Source organism: Staurois parvus, unplaced genomic scaffold (genome assembly GCF_062004578.1).
Source record: "Staurois parvus isolate SC_StPar_1 unplaced genomic scaffold, SC_StPar_1.0 ptg000316l, whole genome shotgun sequence".
Lineage (NCBI taxonomy): Eukaryota > Metazoa > Chordata > Amphibia > Anura > Ranidae > Staurois > Staurois parvus.
This window is the reverse complement of record NW_028318112.1, coordinates 2,618,622-2,639,844: the sequence shown is the minus strand read 5'-3', so window position 1 is coordinate 2,639,844 and position 21,223 is coordinate 2,618,622. Positions and strand designations below refer to the sequence as shown.

General features: G+C 41.9%; 1 protein-coding gene across 3 annotated transcripts in view; it reads right to left on the bottom strand.

Annotated features, from left to right (window-relative positions):
• Positions 1–21,223, bottom strand: part of CACNA1I (calcium voltage-gated channel subunit alpha1 I) — a 1,904,325-nt gene that overhangs the window by 1,880,045 nt on the left and 3,057 nt on the right. For all 3 annotated transcript variants that reach the window (XM_089683626.1, XM_089683627.1, XM_089683628.1), the window contains exon 2: positions 20,139–20,272. In XM_089683626.1, coding sequence (XP_089539752.1) covers positions 20,139–20,272 — 134 coding nt within the window. The remainder of the gene's footprint in view (positions 1–20,138; positions 20,273–21,223) is intronic.

Here is a 21,223-nt window from a genome sequence, read left to right as displayed (position 1 = left end):
CCCCATAGGCACTACGAACTTCACTGCACAGAGAATGGCTATGTTGCCATTCCTGGAACCCAAGGCGACTGCAGAGCTGCATCACACAGATGATCTGCTGCAAGCACTGGCTTCAAGGCCAGCTGCCCTCTCATGACCTGTAAAAAAAACAAACTTGAGATCTGAAAGGTAGAATCATGCACAGAGAACCAATCTAAAGCAACAGGACCCCACAGAGAACTGCATAGGTCTCACATGGTGGCCATTAGAGGAACATAACAGCCAGATTCAGATATAGGCCAGGTCAAAACTGAAGTCTGCTTTCTGACACCCCAGAAGAAAGGCAGGTGTCTTGAGACAGAGCATCATCTAAGAGCCAATACTCAATTCTAAAAGGGCAGTTCCATAGTATTATTATTATTATACAGTATTTATAAAGCGCCAACAGTTCGCTCAGCGCTGTACATTACAAAGGGAGACAGAACATGCGACAGTACGAAAACAATACAATGTGATACACGAGGGGTTCGAGGGCCCTGCTCTTTCGAGCTTACAATCTAGGAGGGAGGGGATAGTGGTACAGGAGGAGATAGCTGTGGGGAATGGAGTGGTAGGAAGAGTGGAAGGTCGGCAAATTAGCAGGGGGTGGGGTAGGCTTCCCTGAAGAGGTGGGTTTTCAGGGTGCGCCTAAATGAGAGGAGAGTAGGGGATAGTCTGATGGATTGGGGTAGGGAGTTCCAGAGGATGGGTGATGCCCTGGAGAAATCCTGGAGGTGGGCATGGGAGGAGGAGACTAGGGAACTAGAGAGAAGGAGGTCTTGTGAGGAGCAGAGAGTGCGTGTTGGGTGGTACTTGGATATTAGGTCGGTGATGTAATTTGGGGCAGTATGATGGACAGCTTTGTATGTCAGTGTTAGGATTTTGAATTTGATCCGTTGGGCAATCGGAAGCCAGTGGAGGGATTGGCAGAGGGGGTTGGCGGAAATGGAGCGGATGGTAAGGTGAATGATCGACTGAAGCGGGGATAGCCTGTGGCAAGGTCGCTCCAGGGCACGACTGTGTCAGGGATCCGGGTATGACCAGAAATGTGTGGACTGACACAGGGAAGTAACAGGCTTCAGGAATGATATAATACAATTTATTATTAGCTAACCAAATATACAACGCTCAGTAAATAAACCAACCTTCCACTAATCTTAGTACGTGCAGGAACACAGGAGCAGTCAGGGCTGGAGAGGTGGAAGGGTCAGGCCGGCCATATGGTTCTGTTAATGACTGTCTGGTGATACCCTTAGCAGTCCTCAGGACAGGATTCCCCAGGGCGCGGAGTCTAAGTCCCAGTCTGCTTATTCACCAGGGCCCCTGATGGTGGGGATGGACTTGGAGCAGACAGGAACCAGGTCGCGGCCCCTGAGTACACCTGCTTGTGGTAGAGGGATCCGCCAGAGGTATATGCAGGTAGGAAGCCTGATGTGAAGAAGCAGAAGGTGTGAGCAGGGATGGCTTGATCCTTTCAGGATGGATGGATCGTCTGGGTAGCGCAAGGCGTAGTCAGGCAGGCCAGGTCAGCAATGTGCGGGCAGCGAGGTACCGAAGGAGCAGACAGAGAATAGTCAGGGTCACAAGCCGGGTTCAGTAACTCACGGGCAGCACGGTACAGAGGATCAGGCAGAAGGATGGTCAGGCAAGCCAGGGGTTAAACAGGAGACGGTAAGCAGGGTCAGGAACAATGCAGAGTCGGCAACAAATCAGATAGGCAGAGGAACAGGAACACAGGATACAAGGTACAGGGGCTCATGGGAAACATCACCAAGGCCCTGATCACAGGCCTGGTCATTCCTTAAATACACCTCCTGTAATCAGCCCCAGGTGTTGGTTGACTGCAGGAGTGAGCTTCTGGCTGCTGAGAGCACCCGCTGGTCAGCCCTGGTACTGCATCCCACACGGCAGGTGAGTCCCACCACCAGTGCTGAGTCCATTCCTGACAGACTGTGTCGTTTGAGAGTTTTGGTGTGATCAGTCTGCCAAGGCTGGAGCGGTCGGGGTCTAATGTTTTGTGTGGTTAGAGGCGCTAATGAGTCAAGGGCGGCTGACAGCTCGTTGTTATAGGCGGTCATAGCCAGGTCGGGGCAGGAGAGGGGGAGGATGCTGTCATGGAGTTGATCAGCTGCAGAGTGGAGGGGGTTAGGGTTCAGGTTGCGGAGGTTACGGCTGGTAGTAGTATGGCACTTGGAGGGGTAGGCGTTAGAGGACAAGGAGAAAGAGAAGGTAATGAGGTTGTAGTCCGAGAGAGGGAAGGGGGTGTTAATGAGGTTGTGGGGGCGCAGAGGTGGGAGAAGATCCAGGATATTTCCGTGGGAGTGGGTGGTGGATTGTATGCACTGTGTGAGTGCAAAGGAGGAGGTTAAGTGGAGGAGTTGGGATGAGGCCGGGTTGTCGATGTTGACAGGGATGATGGTGGGTAGCTCGGAGGAGAGAAAGAAGGATAACCAGGCGAAAAAGTCATCAAGGATGCGGGATACGCGTCCAGGAGGCAGGTAGATTACAGCAACCTTCAGGGGGGTTGGGTCGAATAGTCGAATGCAGTGGACCTCAAAGGAGGAGAAGGATAGAGAGGGGGGGTTTGGGAGGACACGGAAGGTGCTCTGTGGTGGCAGGAGCAGACCAACCCCACCACCTTTACAACCGCTGGGTCTGGGTGAGTGGGTCCAGATGAGATCACCATAGGAGAGTGCAGCAGGGGAGGTAGAGTCAGTGGCCTGGATCCAGGTTTCTGAGATCGCTAGGAGGTTGAGGGAGCGAGAAACAAAGAGGTCGTGGATAGCGGTGAGCTTGTTGCACACCGATCGGGCATTTAGGAGTGCACATGAAAATGGGGGGGGGGCGGTTTTAGGGAGCAGGGGGACAGATACTAGGTTGAGGGGGTTGTGGCAGGACATGCAAGTGGGAGGGTGCTGTGTGGGTGAGCAAGGTGGTGGAGGGCCAGGGTTCAGGGAGATGTCCCCCGCAGTTAGGAGGAGAAGGAGGGTGAGAAAGATGTTCGGGTCAGTGGGAGAGCTATACGCTTGATAGCAAGGCCTATATGTGTGCGGAGAAAGTACAGTATCAGCAGTGGCCCTGCACAACAGAAGGAAGCATAAGAAGGTACCCAAATGGAAACAAAAAATACAGGGGACTGCAACTGACAAGATAAGCCACAGGACACTTTTCCCGGGACATAGATTCCATTTCAGGCCTAGGTCTTGTGGAAAATCAGACTCTGCAGATCCTCTGTGGGCAGTCTCAAGAGAACTAAAGTCTGGAAAGGTTAGCCAGTTAGAAATGTCCACTGGCTCCATGTCTAGGAATCTGTTAGAACAGTGAGTGGGGCTAATGTCTGAGCCGTCCTCTTTCCAGTTTTGAAAATGGAACAGGTTCCCCCAAATGTAGGAAGCCCCAGAAGCTTGAATTCCTTCTATTAGGGGTTTGACAGTACACCATAGATACAGTATATATACAGAGTATGGGATTATAAGATATGGCAGTATTGGGACAGTAGCTCTGTTGAAATCCAGCCGTTTCTTGATCTATGCCTTGTGCATTATTTTCTCCTTCATGGTATAAAAGTGTACTCTGCATAGGACTTCCCTGGGACGATGAGCACTAAATCACTGAATCCTGTGATAGGTAGGTAGGGTCTCTGTCTGAGGAGTAGTTAAGAATAGCCAGGACAGATACTTTGATCTCTTCTCCTGCAGTGGCCTCAAGGATTCCCCGCAGTCTTATATACCTCCTGGTTTTGTTTTCATTCAGCGTAAAGTAGATCTATAGGTAAAACTTCTTTGTTTTGGATAGGGTAAGGGAGGGGGAAAAACCTCTGTCAGATTCTTTTTTGCCATCTGTGTCCCATAGGGGAAATTTTTTTTCACTTTCTATCCATAGCAAAAATAGGAAGTGAGAGGAAATCCCTGTAAAATAAAGAAATCCCTTGCCCTCCCCCCCAGGTCACCAGAACTAATGACCCCATTGGAGGTTTTCCCCTCCATTACTTTTCTGGGGACAACCCAAAATTTGTGATTTTCTTTTACTTTCACTTTCAATGATAATGGTAAACAGGAGAAATTGAGAGGGTGAATCTACCTAAAGGGGTCATACACAGTGAGAAAAACCTGACAGGTGTTCTAATCCCACTCAACTCCTTTAACCGCCTCCCGCCCGCCATATAAGGTAATGACGAGTGCAAGGCGGTTCTCTCGTTCTGGGAGGACGTCATATGACGTCCTCCCATTCTAACCGCGCATGCGCAGCCCTGGGAGTGCACAGCACAGCGATTGGCGGTGCGCTGTGTCCCTCGGACACAGCGGATCACCGGTCAATAGAAAGAGCCGAAGATGAACGCTCAGTCATGTGATCAGCTGTGTCCAGTCACAGCTGATCGCATGTAAATAGGGAAATGCCAGTTATCGGCATTTCTCTCCTCACGAGCTGTCACGCTGACAGCTCGAGAGGAGAGGAGAGCTGGTAATCGGCATCCCTCAGAGGGTACATGTACACTGATCATCAGGGCCCTGATGATCAGTGTACCCTGATGATCAGTGTAGCCCCAGCAGTGCCACCTGTCAGTGTCCATCAATGCCAGCTGTCAGTGCTCATCAATGCCACCTGCCAGTGCCCTTCAGTGCCACATATCAGTGCCTACCAGTGCACATCAATGCCACATATCAGTGCCCATCTGAGCTGCCTTTCAGTGTCACCTATCAGTGCCAGTCAGTGCCACCTATCAAAGCCAGTCAGTGCCACCTATCAGGGCTGCCAATCGGTGCTGCCTATCAGTGCCAGTCAGTGCCACCTAACAGTGCCAGTCAGTGCAGCCTATCAGTGCCAGTCAGTGCAGCCTATCAGTGCCAGTCAGTGCAGCCTATCAGTGCCACCTACCAGTGCCACCTATCAGTGCCATATATGAGTGCTGCCTTTCAGTGCCCATCAGTGATGCCTGTCAATGCCTATCAGTGCCACCTACCAGTACCTCCTCATCAGTGCCTAGCAGTGCCACCTATCATTGTCCATCAGTGCAGCCTATCAGTGCCCATCACTGCAGCCTAATTAGCGCACATCAGTGAAAGTGAAAAAAATCACTTATTTCCAAATTTTTTTTTTTTAATTTTAAGTGTTTTTTTTTTTAAAATTTCAGTGGTTTTTGGTTTGTTTAGCAAAAGATAAAAAAAAAACCCAGAGGTGATTAAATACCACCAAAAGAAAGCGTTATCTGTCTCAAAAAAATGATAAAAATTTCATATGGTTACAGTGTTGTGTGACTGCGCAATTGTCATTCAAAGTGTGACAGTGCCGAAAGCTGAAAATTGGCCTGGGCAGGAAGGGGGTATACGTGCCTTGTAGGCTAGTGGTTAAAAAAAAGTTTGCCTTTAGTTATACTTTAAGGTGCAGAAGGGTATAGCTATACATTTGGGAAGCATGTAATTAGTAGTGTCCATTGAAAATACTCTTTTATGCAAATGGATGACTTTCTGAGTCACCTCCTCTGTAACGTTTCAGTGCACATTCAGTGAAAAGTGTTCACCTTCATAGGGACTTCAACAAGACCCAATGAGCCTCTTTCATTATGGACACTAGAGCTGGGGAGATTCATATATATGTACCCAGAGATGGGGTGCCTGATGACACCAGATAGGCAGTTGGTATAGAAAAGGCAGCCCTTTCAGACTCACTGGATACTGGAGAACAAGGTGTATGCTGCATTGGAAGGAAGTCCTCATCTGTCAATACAGCTAGCGTAGCTGTGTCTCTTGCTGGCACCATCTTGACTGAGGTGTCTGCCAGAAACTAACAGAAAAATGGTGTAGAGTGGACTGCAACAGGTGATGTTGGATTGCAGTGTCAGCTTGTGAGCTCCACACCAGTGAAATTTCACAACTCCATAGCTTATTCATGCATCCCCAGCCTGGTAAGAATTTTGAAAAAAGGCATGGGATCTCCCTTATAATTCATACCAAATCCTTATCGAGGCATGCAGCCTGGGTGACCAAGAAAGGGAAAGCAGTAATATGGCAGTCTCCCTTCCTGTACCATACCAGACCATGTGCCTTTCAACATTGAGAGGTTATCTTGCAAAGGGGGTAACATAGCCTCCCCCTTTTTAGAACACTGCATTTCTTTGTTGAGGGTACAAGAGCCTCATCCCCACATCCTGTCCCCCAAAAAGATGTGAGGATTTGCCTGGATGGTTTGTTTACAAATAGCAGCAAACCATGAATGCGCCATTTAGCGGCAGTATCAGTACTGCTACAAATAAACAGATCCCTGGCTAAATGAGATTCATAAAAAAACAGCCGGGCCTCAGTTAGTGGTAGTAGCAATAGGATCATGCTACTGTTGCTAAATGATAGATGCCAGGCTGGTCAGTTTACCAGATATTTATAACCTACAACACTACCACTGCAAAATTAAAAATCGCAAACCAGTTGCTATTTGAAAAGAAACTGACTAGGGATCCTGGATGATGTAATTTACCAAATACAATCATGAGCGTATTTAGTAAATAACATCTCCAGGGCAACTTCAGAGGGTGGTGGGTTGTCATGATTAAGGCTGGCTGTACATTGGATCCAGCAATGTACAGCCAGCCTTAATAATGACAACCCACCACCCTCTGAAGTTGCCCTGGAGATGTTATTTACTAAATACGCTCATGACTGTTTTTGGTAAATTACATCAGTAATTTAATGACTGTATTTGGTAAATTACAGTAAATTACAGTAAATGGCCATAGATTTATATCAGGGACATTGTTTTCTTTTAAAAAAGACAAAAAATAAATAAATAAAGAGAATAAAGCGAGCGCTCTACGCAAAGAATAGCAGCTAGGACACTAGAGGAAATCACAATAACACCATAAACTAGTAGTAAATAAATAAAGTGCAGCGCTAAAAATAGAATAAAGCAAATAAATAAAAGTTTGTTTAAAAGTTTGTTCAATAAATCATATCTCATAAATGGCACCAATAATATTCTCCACAGCAGCAGCTATCTGCTAGAAGCTTGTGACAAGAGAGAATGGCAGAAATGCGCACTCACCGACTGCGCATAGGAAATGCGCATGTATATAACCATCAAACGAAGTGTAAACCAGCAGGTGGGTGGTGAGGCATCCCTCAGGAGAAATGGTCATCAAGCTTGGGTGAAGTAATAGTCTGCCGGACTCAGAGGACTCCTTTAAGGATGTGTGGGTAAACAGCCTGGATATAGGGCTCCCTCCTCTGGATGTGATGGAAGTAGTGTTGTGGATCTAATAGCTCCTCGATAGGGAGCCAAAAAGAAAGGGAGGTGCCAGTAGTGTAGTAATTTGCTACTTTATTGAATAAATGTGATAAAAAATAATATGGGCATAGGTACACATTACAATGCCAAATAGTGTGAATAAGCAGAGTACTGTACCCTAAAGTTAGATGGCCGCCAGACCTCCTCGTGGTCTCAGCGGCGATGACGTCACACGCTGTTAGCTCCTCCTGAGGCCTTTTGTGCTAAGGCACATCGTCAGAGGGGAGGCTAACAGCCGTGTGATAGACGTCAGTTCCTTAAATAGAGAAAATGGTGCATGCACATTAGGCCGCCGCCATTTTCGGAGATCGGAGAACTGCGCAAGCATGCTGACTGAGACGCCATTTTGCCATGGATATATTCTGACAGCTGGACACGCTCGGCAGAGCAGCGTCAGAGTACATAGAAGCAGATAACAGCCAGAAGCGAGTGGCATAATCCCCGGGGGAATGTACATGTGAATCACTGTCAATGACATAATCATTGACGGGTGTAGCTGCAAAACGAGTGTTACTGGTGGGAAACACCCACCATGTCTATAACCCCCACATAATGCATATATTAAGGGATGGTAATCCTGTGGGGTACCTGAAAAATTCTTAAATGAATATGTATAGTAGTCCATCCATGGCATATAAGGTGCTCTACAGTATATATAAACAATAAATATCAATTATAATTGATTTGAAATATAGATAATATAGTCATAAAACCCTATCTCAGGGATAATAAAAGCATTATGTCAAAATGTAAATAAAAGCAAAAAGGTAAATTACAGACACACTATTCCGCATAAAACCATATAGATATATAAAAGGTTACATAGAAATAAGACAACTCTGGTACAAAAATTATCGAGGAGCTGTTAGATCCACAGCACTACTTCCATCACATCCAGCATCCAGAGGAGGAAGCCCTATATCCAGGCTGTTTACCCACACATCCTTAAAGGAGTCCTCTGAGTCCGGCAGACTATTACTTCACCCAAGCTTGATGACCATTTCTCCTGAGGGATGCCTCACCACCCACCTGCTGGTTTACACTTCGTTTGATGGTTATATACATGCGCATTTCCTATGCGCAGTCGGTGAGTGCAAATTTCTGCCATTCTCTTTTGTCACAAGCTTCTAGCAGATAGCTGCTGCTGTGGAGAATATTATTGGTGCCATTTATGAGATATGATTTATTGAACAAACTTTTAAACGAACTTTCATTTATTTGCTTTATTCTATTTTTAGCGCTGCACTTTATTTATTTACTACTAGTTTATGGTGTTATTGTGATTTCCTCTAGTGTCCTAGCTGCTATTCTTTGAGAAGAACGCTTACTTTATTCTTTTTTATTTGTCTGTTTCTAATCACCATTAGCTTGTAGCCGCTCTGGGATTTATTCTGTTTTATATATTTTTTATTTCATTCATTCATTCCACATATCTTACTCATTAGACATGGGGGATATATTTGACTTTAGACTCTCTAGAACTGTCATACCAGAAGATTTTTACACATTAGATAAAGAGACGGAGGACTTAAAAGGCCTATTTCTACAACTTAAGAATTTAACCACAGCGGAAATTAAAACACTGTGGGACATCTCATTTTTAGACAAGTATATTAAGGAATATACGGTCCCAAGATCACTGCGCTGGGATATACGTCCAGATTCAGAGGACCCCAGTAGCCATCTTGAGTGGTTCCAGTTTTTTAACAATGCTGGAATTGATTTGCTCAAGTTTCTCAGTACTCGAAAAAAATTAAAAATTGTCTCATCTTGATAAGGAAATAAACCTTATACAAGATAAATTAACCCCTTTTAAGGGTAACGATAACTATAAAATGGAGTCAGATAAACTCAAAACACACATGGAGGGGATAGAAAAAGAGCAAAAAATCAAAAAAAAGAAAAAGTACCAAAGGGATTTTAAGGACTATTCAGACCATGTGGTATTTGACTGGCAAAGACCTAAAGAACCTACTTTGGCTATCCCTGACCCTAAACCCCCAGCGACGATTGAGAACCGACAGTTCAACATTCCTATGTCAAATAGATTTGAACCCCTCCAGGATGACAACATTGGTTCTAGAGACTATTACCGGCAACCTAATACGCCAGTGAATCAAACTGGTACAAGATTTTACACCAATTACAACACTCCCCCTAGAAATAATAAGTCGCAACCATCTCGACATAACACCCACCACATGCGTTTCAAACATAATGACCAGCAATATAACACTCATTACCAGTCCCCACGAAATTACAGGGAACAAAGTGGAAGAAACCATTCTCTTTCGAATAACCATTTTCAGTGGCGGAAACACACTGAGAATCAGAATCATCAGAATTATCAGAATTATAGGAAACCTCCCCAAAACCATGTACAGAACGGTACCCACCAGTCCAACCACTCCAGGCAGCCTTTTTTAGAGGAAGGCTGTTCGCGCAAAAGGAGGGATACAGGAGGGGAAAGAGGGGAGGAAGGAAGGCGAATGGACACCCCCAAAAAAAGAAGAGTGTAGCGGGTCAAGGTATGTTCAATCTTAGTGGGACTCACTTGACTGATGAGGAATTACGGCTTCTTGACAAAGGATTGAAATACACACCTGCCAGTAAATTAAATAAGTTTAACACTTAAATAGATGTGCATAAATTTGCCAGGCAACTGTCTCTCAAGAGGTATTTTATTGACAACCCTATGACCGGTAGCACCATCCCCGATGGAGTCATACATTCTAATTTGCGTAATGCATCGACATATAACCCACCTCCACAAGCGCACTCTTATGTTAATCTCTTTAAAGAGAAAGTCTTAAAAGACCTAAGAAACATACCTACTAAGCGCCTACATTACGGTTCAGGTGACAAAAAAGCAACTAGGTTGTTGCTTGAGAGAAAAGACCTGGTGATTAGGCCAGCAGATAAGGGTGGTGGTGTGGTGATTTTAAATAAAAATTACTACGTAACAGAGGTCAATAAGATTCTGAGTGACAACACTACATATGCACTTTTACCAAAAGATCCGATGGCAGGTTATAAAAAGTCACTTAAGGTTAATATTAATAAGGGCTACGATAAACATATTTTAAATAAGAGAGAAAAAGCTTTCTTATGCCCCACGGTACCTAAACTGCCTGTCCTTTATATTCTCCCCAAGATACATAAGGATCCTGTCCATCCACCTGGACGACCTATAATTAGTGGAATAGGATCCCTCAGTTCCAAAATCGGGGAGTACATAGACTTCTTCGTCCAGCCTTTGGTCACGCAAACACCATCCTATCTGCATGACACAAAGCAGGTACTTAACGAAGTTATTACCATAAACACATTACCGAGCACCTTTTTGGTAACAGCGGACCTGGCCTCCCTCTATACGAATATCAACCACGCTGATGGGATGGAGGCAGCAGATTTTTACCTAACGCATCATAGCACCTTACCCACTACACAGAAGCACTTTATTTTAGATCTGTTGGAATTTGATGAACCACAATTATTTTTGGTTCAATAAATCTTACTACTTGCATATCAAAGGTGTTGCAATGGGGGCTAAATTTGCCCCCAGCTTAGCCAATCTGTTTATGTCCCAATGGGAGGAAGACTTAATTTACGCGAGAGATTGACCGGAGTTAATGATGTACAAAAGGTACATCGACGATATCCTCCTCCTATGGAACGGTGAAGAGGAATCGCTTATTAATTTTTTCACCACCTTGAACAATAATGATCTTAACATCAGTCTTACCTATGTATGTAGCCATCAGGAGATTAATTTTCTAGACCTCACTCTTATAAATTTTAATGGAAAAATTGTTACTAAATCATTTTTTTAAAGCTACCGACAGGAATAGGTATATTCCGACAAGTAGTTGCCATCACCCTAACTGGTTGGGTAACATCCCTAAGGGCTAATTTATGCGCATTAGACGTAACTGCACAGATGTTGAAACCTACCAGTCACAAGCTAGGATACTTAAGAAAAGATTTCTTGAGAAAGGATACAACGAGACCATTTTGGAAAACACTTTACAGACAGTTGCCCAATCAAACAGAAATGAGATGCTATTGAACAAACCCAAATTGATGCAAGCTAAGGTCTGCCCTTTTATTACTACCTTCTCGACACAATTTAGACAGATTGGAAGGATTATTAATAAGAACTGGGATATATTAAAAATGGATCCCATACTGTCCAAGGTCCTACCCAGTAAACCGGAAATCATCTTCCGGAAAGCTACAGCAATTAGGCACCAGATTGCATCCAATGTGGTTGACCCCCCCAAAAAGTATCTCATTTTTTAATGATCTCAAAGGATTTTACCCCTGCAACAGGTGTGTTATCTGTAAATGTAATGGCACAAGAAAACGAAGGATCAACACTTTTGAATCATTTCCATCAGGAAGATCCTATAATATTAAACAATTTATCTCATGCCAAAGTAGATTTGTTGTATACCAGCTCACATGTCCTTGTCAAAAACAATAAGTAGGCCGCAGGACAAGACGGTTAAGCGACCGCCTACGTGAGCATGTGGCTCATATAAAGAAAGGCTATAGGGAACACTCCCTTTCAAATCATTACCGGCTATTCCACAACAACGACCCCTCTTCCCTCAAGTTTGTGGGAATTGATGTCGTTTCTGTTCACTGGAGGGGAATGAATAAAATTAGGGCTGTGTCACAAGCTGAAACTAGGTGGGTGTTTGAATTGGACACCCTACACCCTCGTGGACACAACATCGATATTGATGTCAACTGCTTTATAGCCAATAATTAATGCGATCCTACATTGCCCCTTCAACCAGTTTCCTTTGACCTACTTATTTATACCGTCATTATGTCTAACCTAACACAGTTTTACACTTTTTATTGATATTTTTATATATATGATTTTTGGTCTTAGGTTTTCCCTGGCCCACGATATCAACAACAACCAAATATATATATTAATTATAATTATATAGACCATCATTATGATCCAATTTAAATGGTCATCTTTATGTAAAGGTTTGTAAATATTCTGGCCCACCCTTGGTAAGGGAACCCTAACATCTCGACTATTTTATGGTTGGACATAGCACTCATTTTACCTTGTATGGTCCCTGTCTTTTATACATAATTTTATTTGTACCAGAGTTGTCTTATTTTTATGTAACTTTTTATATATTTATATGGTTTTATGTGGAATAGAGTGTCTGTAATTTACCTTTTTGCTTTTATTTACATTTTGACATAATGCTTTTATTATCCCTGAGATAGGGTTTTATGACTATATTATCCATATTTCAAATCAATTATAATTGATATTTATTGTTTATATATACTGTAGAGCACCTTATATGCCATGGATGGACTACTATACATATTCATTTAAGAATTTTTCAGGTACCCCACAGGGTTACCATCCCTTAATATATGCATTATGTGGGGGTTATAGACATGGTGGGTGTTTCCCACCAGTAACACTCGTTTTGCAGCTACACCCGTCAATGATTATGTCATTGACAGTGATTCACATGTACATTCCCCCGGGGATTATGCCACTCGCTTCTGGCTGTTATCTGCTTCTATGTACTCTGACGCTGCTCTGCCGAGCGTGTCCAGCTGTCAGAATATATCCATGGCAAAATGGCGTCTCAGTCAGCATGCTTGCGCAGTTCTCCGATCTCCGAAAATGGCGGCGGCCTAATGTGCATGCACCATTTTCTCTATTTAAGGAACTGACGTCTATCACACGGCTGTTAGCCTCCCCTCTGACGATGTGCCTTAGCACAAAAGGCCTCAGGAGGAGCTAACAGCGTGTGACGTCATCGCCGCTGAGACCACGAGGAGGTCTGGCGGCCATCTTACTTTAGGGTACAGTACTCTGCTTATTCACACTATTTGGCACTGTAATGTGTACCTATGCCCATATTATTTTTTATCACATTTATTCAATAAAGTAGCAAATTACTACACTACTGGCACCTCCCTTTCTTTTTGGCTCCCTATCGAGGAGCTATTAGATCCACAACACTACTTTACCCACACATCCTTAAAGGAGTCCTCTGAGTCCGGCAGACTATTACTTCACCCAAGCTTGATGACCATTTCTCCTGAGGGATGCCTCACCACCCACCTGCTGGTTTACACTTCGTTTGATGGTTATATACATGCGCATTTCCTATGCGCAGTCGGTGAGTGTGCATTTCTGCCATTCTCTCTTGTCACAAGCTTCTAGCAGATAGCTGCTGCTGTGGAGAATATTATTGGTGCCATTTATGAGATATGATTTATTGAACAAACTTTTAAACGAACTTTTATTTATTTGCTTTATTCTATTTTTAGTGCTGCACTTTATTTATTTACTACTAGTTTATGGGGTTATTGTGATTTCCTCTAGTGTCCTAGCTGCTATTCTTTGCGTAGAGCGCTCGCTTTATTCTCTTTATTTATTTATTTTTTGTCTTTTTTAAAAGAAAACAATGTCCCTGATATAAATCTATGGCCATTTACTGTAATTTACTGTAATTTACCAAATACAGTCATTAAATTACTGATGTAATTTACCAAAAACAGTGTGACGTCATCGCCGCCGAGACCACGAGGAGGTCCGGCGGCCATCTTACTTTAGGGTACAGTACTCTGCGAGTACTGTATATACTTTATACTGTAACGAACTTTTATTTATTTGCTTTATTCTATTTTTAGCGCTGCACTTTATTGTTTTCTTTTGTTTTTAGTGGACTCAGAGAGGCCAATCTCTTTTTCTTTCTCCTCCTTTTTGATAATCCTTCCACAACTCCATAAACTTGCATTGAGTAGTTGGTGAAATTCTTTCATCATATGGTGAATCACTTGCTGCAGGAGGAAGATCCTGGTCATATGTAAAAATTCTCACTTTCAGTTGATGATGAGCAAAAGAACACAAGGACTAGAGGCTGAGGATATCCAGCAGGAACCAAAAAGAGGCAGTATTGATCCTGCAGCTGGAGTTTACTGCCAAGTGGGCTCCAGTGATGAGGGGGGAGTGATCGAAATGTGGCTGGCAGAACATGAGTGCCATTGATTGGAGAGGAGGAAACTGATGGAGAAGGAGAGCAGGTTTTATCCAGGGGCACCTTACAGAGGAATGGAGGGAGCAACCGCCTTATTCAATCTGGCGGCACTACCCACAGATGCAGGATGCTGCTATCTGCAAGGAGAGTCACAGAGCTCTTTAGTGTGGGCCTTTTTTTTAGCATATCTGCTGCTGACAGCACTGTTGTAGTCTGCAACCTCTGCCTGCCATGTATCTGCCACAGTAAGAGACACATGGCTCGCTCTGCACCACAGTGGGAGCAGCAAATCAATAATACCTGTCAGCAGCATAAGGACTGCACTCCTACTTCTTGTTCCTCAGTGTTTTTTACATCTCCCCCTCTGCAGGATTTTCCTGCTGCATCTGTTGGAAAAACTACTGTGGCCTTTAGTGGCCTCTTAGGATACATTAGGTGAAGCAGGGACGAGGGTTATCATCATGTGGCTACTCTGAGCATGTTTAAGCGAAGACATACATTCTTGGTGGTCGGAAAAACACACAAATATGTATTATGGCAGATAGGCTTGAAAATGCAAACAGTAAAACATACTAATATATTTTGACAAATCGTTAAAAAAAAAAGTCACACAATGTAAATCCATTGTCAAACAAATTGTCCTGCAATACAGATCCATGTCATTCATGATGAACAGTGCCTGAAGACTATAGAGAGTAAAAAAACAGCCAACCACTGACACAATCTGCTCCCACCATTGACAGAGAATGACATCCTCCAGTACTGGATCCGACGGCCACCTTATTTTACCATCTGGTTAGTTTGATATTTATGTGATTATCGTTGTAATACCTCTACCATTTACTGCAGCATTGTACGTTTTTTTACCTATTTCTTTTAACATTACCATCAATAAAGTATCATTGAAGTACTACACCATGGGATTATCCCTAATTTTTGCTCTGTATCAAGCACCTTAATCCCCTAGCAAAATCTCCAGTGAATGTCCCAGCGCCCGGAAGAGGCTGAACTATCCGTATTGGCCATCATATCCTGGTACTTAAGGGAGACCATCCACCCCCAGGCCACATCCCGGATTACCCCTAAGGGACCCGTCAATGACCAGGATTATATGATACAATGCGCTTTTTATTAGCGCATCTGGTGAGTGCGCATTTTGTACATCTATTGGCACACCCACCTGAGGAGAATAAGCACACTGGGATTTTACTGAAATCACTTGGAGACCACATCTAATTTTAAGAATTTTTTGACTTTTTATGATCCTCACGCATGTTAGGATTATGTGTTTTTTGTGGACACTTGCACCTTTATTTATCCATAGATTTTTTAGACTATAATGAGCTTATAATTACTGTACAAGTATATTTTAGGAGCAAACGCAGCTATCACTCACATGCGTTTATGTCATTTGGATTGGTTATTTTTACACATTTTCTTAGCGCTGCACCAACATATATTTTACACTTCCCTTTATTGACTGATTATTATTAATATGAACAATAAGGCACTATTGGCATGAGGATATTGACATTGGGATATATATGTGTTAATTTTTTTTATCAATGACAGAGGTTTACAGAATTTATTTTATTGAATATATGTTTTATGTTGATCAATTTTTTTAGATTTATGTACAGTACTGTATATACAATTAAAGCCAGCCATACAGGGATCAAAACTCAGCTGGTACAGGAAGGAGCGGCCAATTGTGATCCATGTATGGGCACTGTGGTTGTGCAGAAGTTGATCTAAGGATACACATGGATGTACAACTTTTGATTTTATAGTTTTTGGGTAGTTGTTAACTAGCAGCTGCAAGTTTAGGTATAGTTTAGGTATAGTTTAGGAGCATAGATAATATTTGTTTATATTGTCTTATTAAACTATTGTGCCACTTACCAATTTGTATGAAGTTGAGGGCTTTATTATTTTAAATATCGAGAAGGAACATAGAAGAACACACTGGCAGACCATCCAGTCAAGTATGCAACACAGGACTCAAAATTTCAAGTCCTGAGCTACTAGCCAGGCCTTAAGAGTTACTCGCCACCAGTTGCCCCACCCAACCCTTACCCTGCTTTGCCCCTAAACACGCCCTTGTAAATTCTCTTAAGAAGTTACCACTGGTAGCTGTTTCTTGTATTTTTTTTAACAAAATCCAATAAAAATGTATTTTAAAAAATAGCATAAAAAGGACTCTTTCTACTTATGTACCTTTTATCAATTGTTTTTTTCATTGGTATATATTTTTGCAATTCCTTGCCTATTAGCCTGAAAATGATTTGTAATTGACTCAATTCACCCCCATAGATTTTAATGAGATTCAATTTTAATTTCATGATATTCAGACTTAAAGTAGGATTCTTTGACTCCTCTGCGAATCCCACCCAGGCACATTCGCTCATCCCTATGTCTTGCTACACCTGTTGTCTCTTTCCTCTACTACACACAGTGCATACTTTTCCATTACAAGCAACGCCTCAGGCTTCTATTAGAAGAAGCATTATTCAGTCCTAGTAAAAAAAAAAAACATGTAGAATGATGCATATAGTCACTGATCCAGGATCATTTCATGTATTAGTAGTATGGGAACTCTTAGCATAGTAGTTCAACCCAGTACAGCAACAAAAATTAAAATGAAAGAGGAGGGAAAGTACTTTTTAGAGTAGATCTCTGTAGGTGGGTAACCTGCCAAGGAAATTGCAGCATGAAGCCGATATATACTGCTGATTACAAGCTTGAAATCTGTTTAACATACAGTATATGAATCAGCTGCAGCTGCTGATCAGTGTGTTTACATTGTGACAGGCACAGCTTTCATAATTCAAAGATCTAATAGGGGAAGTGGTGGAGGGGGATACCTTCATACACTTTGTTTGTGTGGATGAAGCAATCTGTTCTTTTTTTTTTTTTTCAGCTCACTTGCTTTAAAAAAAAAAAAAACACTTTCAGTATATATCTAGCTTTACTCTCAGAAGTGCTTTCCCTCCTTCTTTTATCTCACTGAGAAGCAGTGTCCCTCACCTGTGTTACATGCAGTGTCCTATGCCCCTACTACACATAGTGCTTCACACTTCCACTACAATCAGTGCCTCGTGCCTCTCTACTACATGTGATGGGGTTGACTGCACACAGAAGGTTCTTTACCTTAATGAAGAGAATGCATTACGGTAAACAAACCTTCTACCTTTAGAACCACTTTAATCTAGGACACGTTATGTTGATTGTTAAGAACATGAATTTATCTTAGAATTAAGAGAAAGGAAAAGATTGTATGATTCACCTGCAAGCAAATTTAAGTCTCAAAATATAATCTCTGTGCATGCTATTCCAGCTAATACCTAGGCAGTTCACATCATGTAAGAATATAGCTCCAGCAGTAGTTTACTGAAACACCTTGTATACACAGTACTTCCCTTTTCACACTTTAGTTATAGTGATTATGGGTAAAATTCTTAAAGGACCTTCTTACCACATTTTGATCAACATTTTTAATATACATCTTTCACTCTTTGAATTCATTCTGAAAATTATTTTATTTATAATTTTACATATTTCTTCCAGTATACTATACTATACCTTTTCCTGACAAAGTGGCCACTAAAAGAGCCATAAAATGCACTGATGATGCACGTTACTATGCACTTATGATAAATTAATATCCACCTTCATAAAGAGTATATTTGGAAGCATTTATTTATCCTAGATTGTAAGCAGGGGCATCTGTTTCCTCTTGTACCAAATTGTATTGTAATTGTAATGTCTACCTTCATTTTGTAAAGCGCTGCGCAAACTGTTGGTACTATATAAATCCTGTATAATAATAATAATTTAATGGGTGCCTCTGATGAGCACTTTGGAGCCTCATCCCTTCCACTATTTTTCTCTGCAACCTAATGGCAGCCTTGCACAGTTTAAGAACCTCTAAAAACCCCCAACTATCATTAAGTGTGACCAACCACATTCTACATGGAGACAGTCACATTTTCCACATTTGCTGAATTAGTTTGCTTGACTCTAGGACTGGTATCTGGCAACAATATAAATGTGGATTACCACACTTTTTACTATACCTTCTATACACGTAATACTGCATACTATCCTTTGCAGGATCTCTCCCATGGCTTATTATCTCTCTTTTTCTCCTTGTCTCTGCTGTCTCCTGCTCACTTGGAGCACCACTAACTCAACTGAACTGTAAAGTCTCCAGTGTTCTTTCTCTGTGGTGTAAGAAGCATATATTTTGTGGTCTTAGCTGTGTAGATTTATTGCCCCCAGAACTTATACTACAGCCCATTCCCCACACTGAAATTGACCCTGTATGCCTAAAAAGCTTCTCCAAGCTTTGCAAAATCCCACAGTGCTTTATTGCTAATAGCCTGATAAACTTGATAAGAGAGCTAGGGTATGTAGTTCTTATAAAGTAATTGTGTGCAGAACAATTATGTAATGTTATACAGTTATGTGATGTTATTATTGTTACACTTTTTTCCTGACTTAACCATTTTTAGCACTGTGACTATCAGAGGTAGTCTCTGAGTTTGCACATAGGCCCTAAGTTGTAATATACTCAAAAGTACTGGAGAGCTACTGACGACAATGTAATTAATTAAAAAATGAAAGGTAAAATTTAATACCCTGTATCCTGCTTCCTTTCACAGGCCTGGGAGCCCAATCAATATTTTGCTTTGGGGCCCACTTGATCTGTAATTAATCCCCTGGAAGGACTAGGAATCCAAGACATTTCAAAGTGTGCCAGATGCTAAAGATTCTTCAGAAAGTTTCTCTCTTAAAGCCAAACTGCAGATTGCTCTAAATGTACCCAGGCCCCTCCTCACTGCATTTTTTAAAGGTTAATTTGGCTTGAGGGAGGAATAAGTAGATATATATATATATATATATATATATATATTCCTTATTCCTTGCTTCCATTAAAGCTGGAGATTTCCTTTAATGTCCAATGCTCAAGGCTGTGGGAGGGGGGGCCTTGCTATCCTCCTTTTTGTACAGGAGGATACACTGGACCTGTATTGTACATGACAACATTCTAGAGCTGCAACCAAACTGACAGTGATATGAAGCAGCTTTGGTGGACCAGTGGCATGAACAGTAGGAAGCCTGAATGAATGGATAGGGGAAGTATTTGTGTTTATTCCTTTCCCCCTAGCCAAGTTAATATTTAACCCATGCAGTGTAGGGGAGGGGGCACTGTATGGGTCACTGTAAAAGCAGCCTGGCATTGGAATATAGCAAAGTTAGGTGGTGTTAGGAGGTGGGATAGATTCATTTTAAGGATTTTCTTTGCAGTTTGGCCTTGCTTTTAGTTTTTTTTCTTTTTAATTGTTACAGAGTTAACTTAATAATTCAAATGCGCACTGCACAGTAACCCACAGTAATCATTTTACTGTAGCCATGTGCGGTAAGTCTCGGTTTTCTTTGGCTAACTGTATTTTGCACACAATCAATGCATTTTGCTTTGTTTAATTAAAATAACCCTGGAAGTGTTTTGTTAAATAGTTTTTAGAATTGTATTTTTGCTTTTGTTAATATCTATCTCTTTCTAATAGTTAAATTAAATTGTGAAGCATGCTAAAAGTATCAATAATGATAAAAGCATGATTCATACCATCCTACATTCTAACACTACTATGTCTCTATCTATTCAGTAATTTGTTTACTTCTTTAGTATTTGAATGAAGCTGTCACCACAAAGCTCTCATTTCTTTAATCTCCAACATGGCTTAATGCATTCCACTCTGTTTTAATCTGCTAAACTCTTTACAAAGCATGCAAACTCTGACTTACCCAGCCATTACGATGAAGAAATCCAATCTGTTCCATGTATCTCCAAGGTAGCATTTCTTCCCAAAAATCCCCAAGGCCACCATCTTCACCACCATCTCCATTGCGAAGAAAATAAATATGAAGTCATCAAATACCTGATATCATTAACAGAACAGAAAGAATTAGGTTAGGAATGAAGTAATTATGTTGCACTTTTCAAAAAATTATTAGTTTTGGATGTACTTAAACCCCAAAATCTAATATAACAAAAATATAATAGATTGCAACTTACCACTCCTTAGATGCACTGGCTGCTCTTGTTTTATTTTTCCATGCTTTTTCTTCTTTATTTTCAACTAGTTACAGTAACAACATTACACACTTTCTGTCTTAGGGTGCCAATGCCACCTACTGTACTGTACCTATAAAGGAACAGTGTTTTCACCCTAGGACATATTTACAACCACTGCTGTTTATCTATATAGGCAGGAAATGTCTGCTAAGAAGCTGCAGGAAGTTAGCAGCACTGAAGTGCAACAAAAGGATGGAAGAAATGTGACTTCAAGCATTACATTACAAAAAAGCTAATTAAATGTAATTTAGTTAGTTTACACCTACTTTAAAGTGATCATAAAAAATGCAGCTGACAGTTCCTTATAAAAGAAGAGGCAGTATACGCACTGTGGCTCCCTCCTCCAATCCTACAAAACTCAGTAGTGATGTGGGGGTCAGTAGAGGGAACTACAGCAGACCACAGGAGACACAGACATCTGACAGTACCAATCGCGTGGAATGCTAAAAAGACTGGTGAAAGCTGCTAGCGCAGGGGGGAAATAGGAACAATGGGCCACCACATGAGTAGACTACTTCTCTTTAATTACTTGACCTCTTTGGATGTGGTTGGAACATTCAATGTTCAAGGAGTTAAAACAAGTTCACGGCTCTCTAGCTCCTTCCAAAAGCCCAGGGTCACAACAGAGTGTTTCAGGGTGGTGAGCAGAACATCAGGGAACATTCAATCCCCTCACCTTCCAGTATATTAGTAAGTGCACCTGTTTATTGCAATAGAGTTTATATACAGCTCTTGTTATTTTAGCTAACCCTGT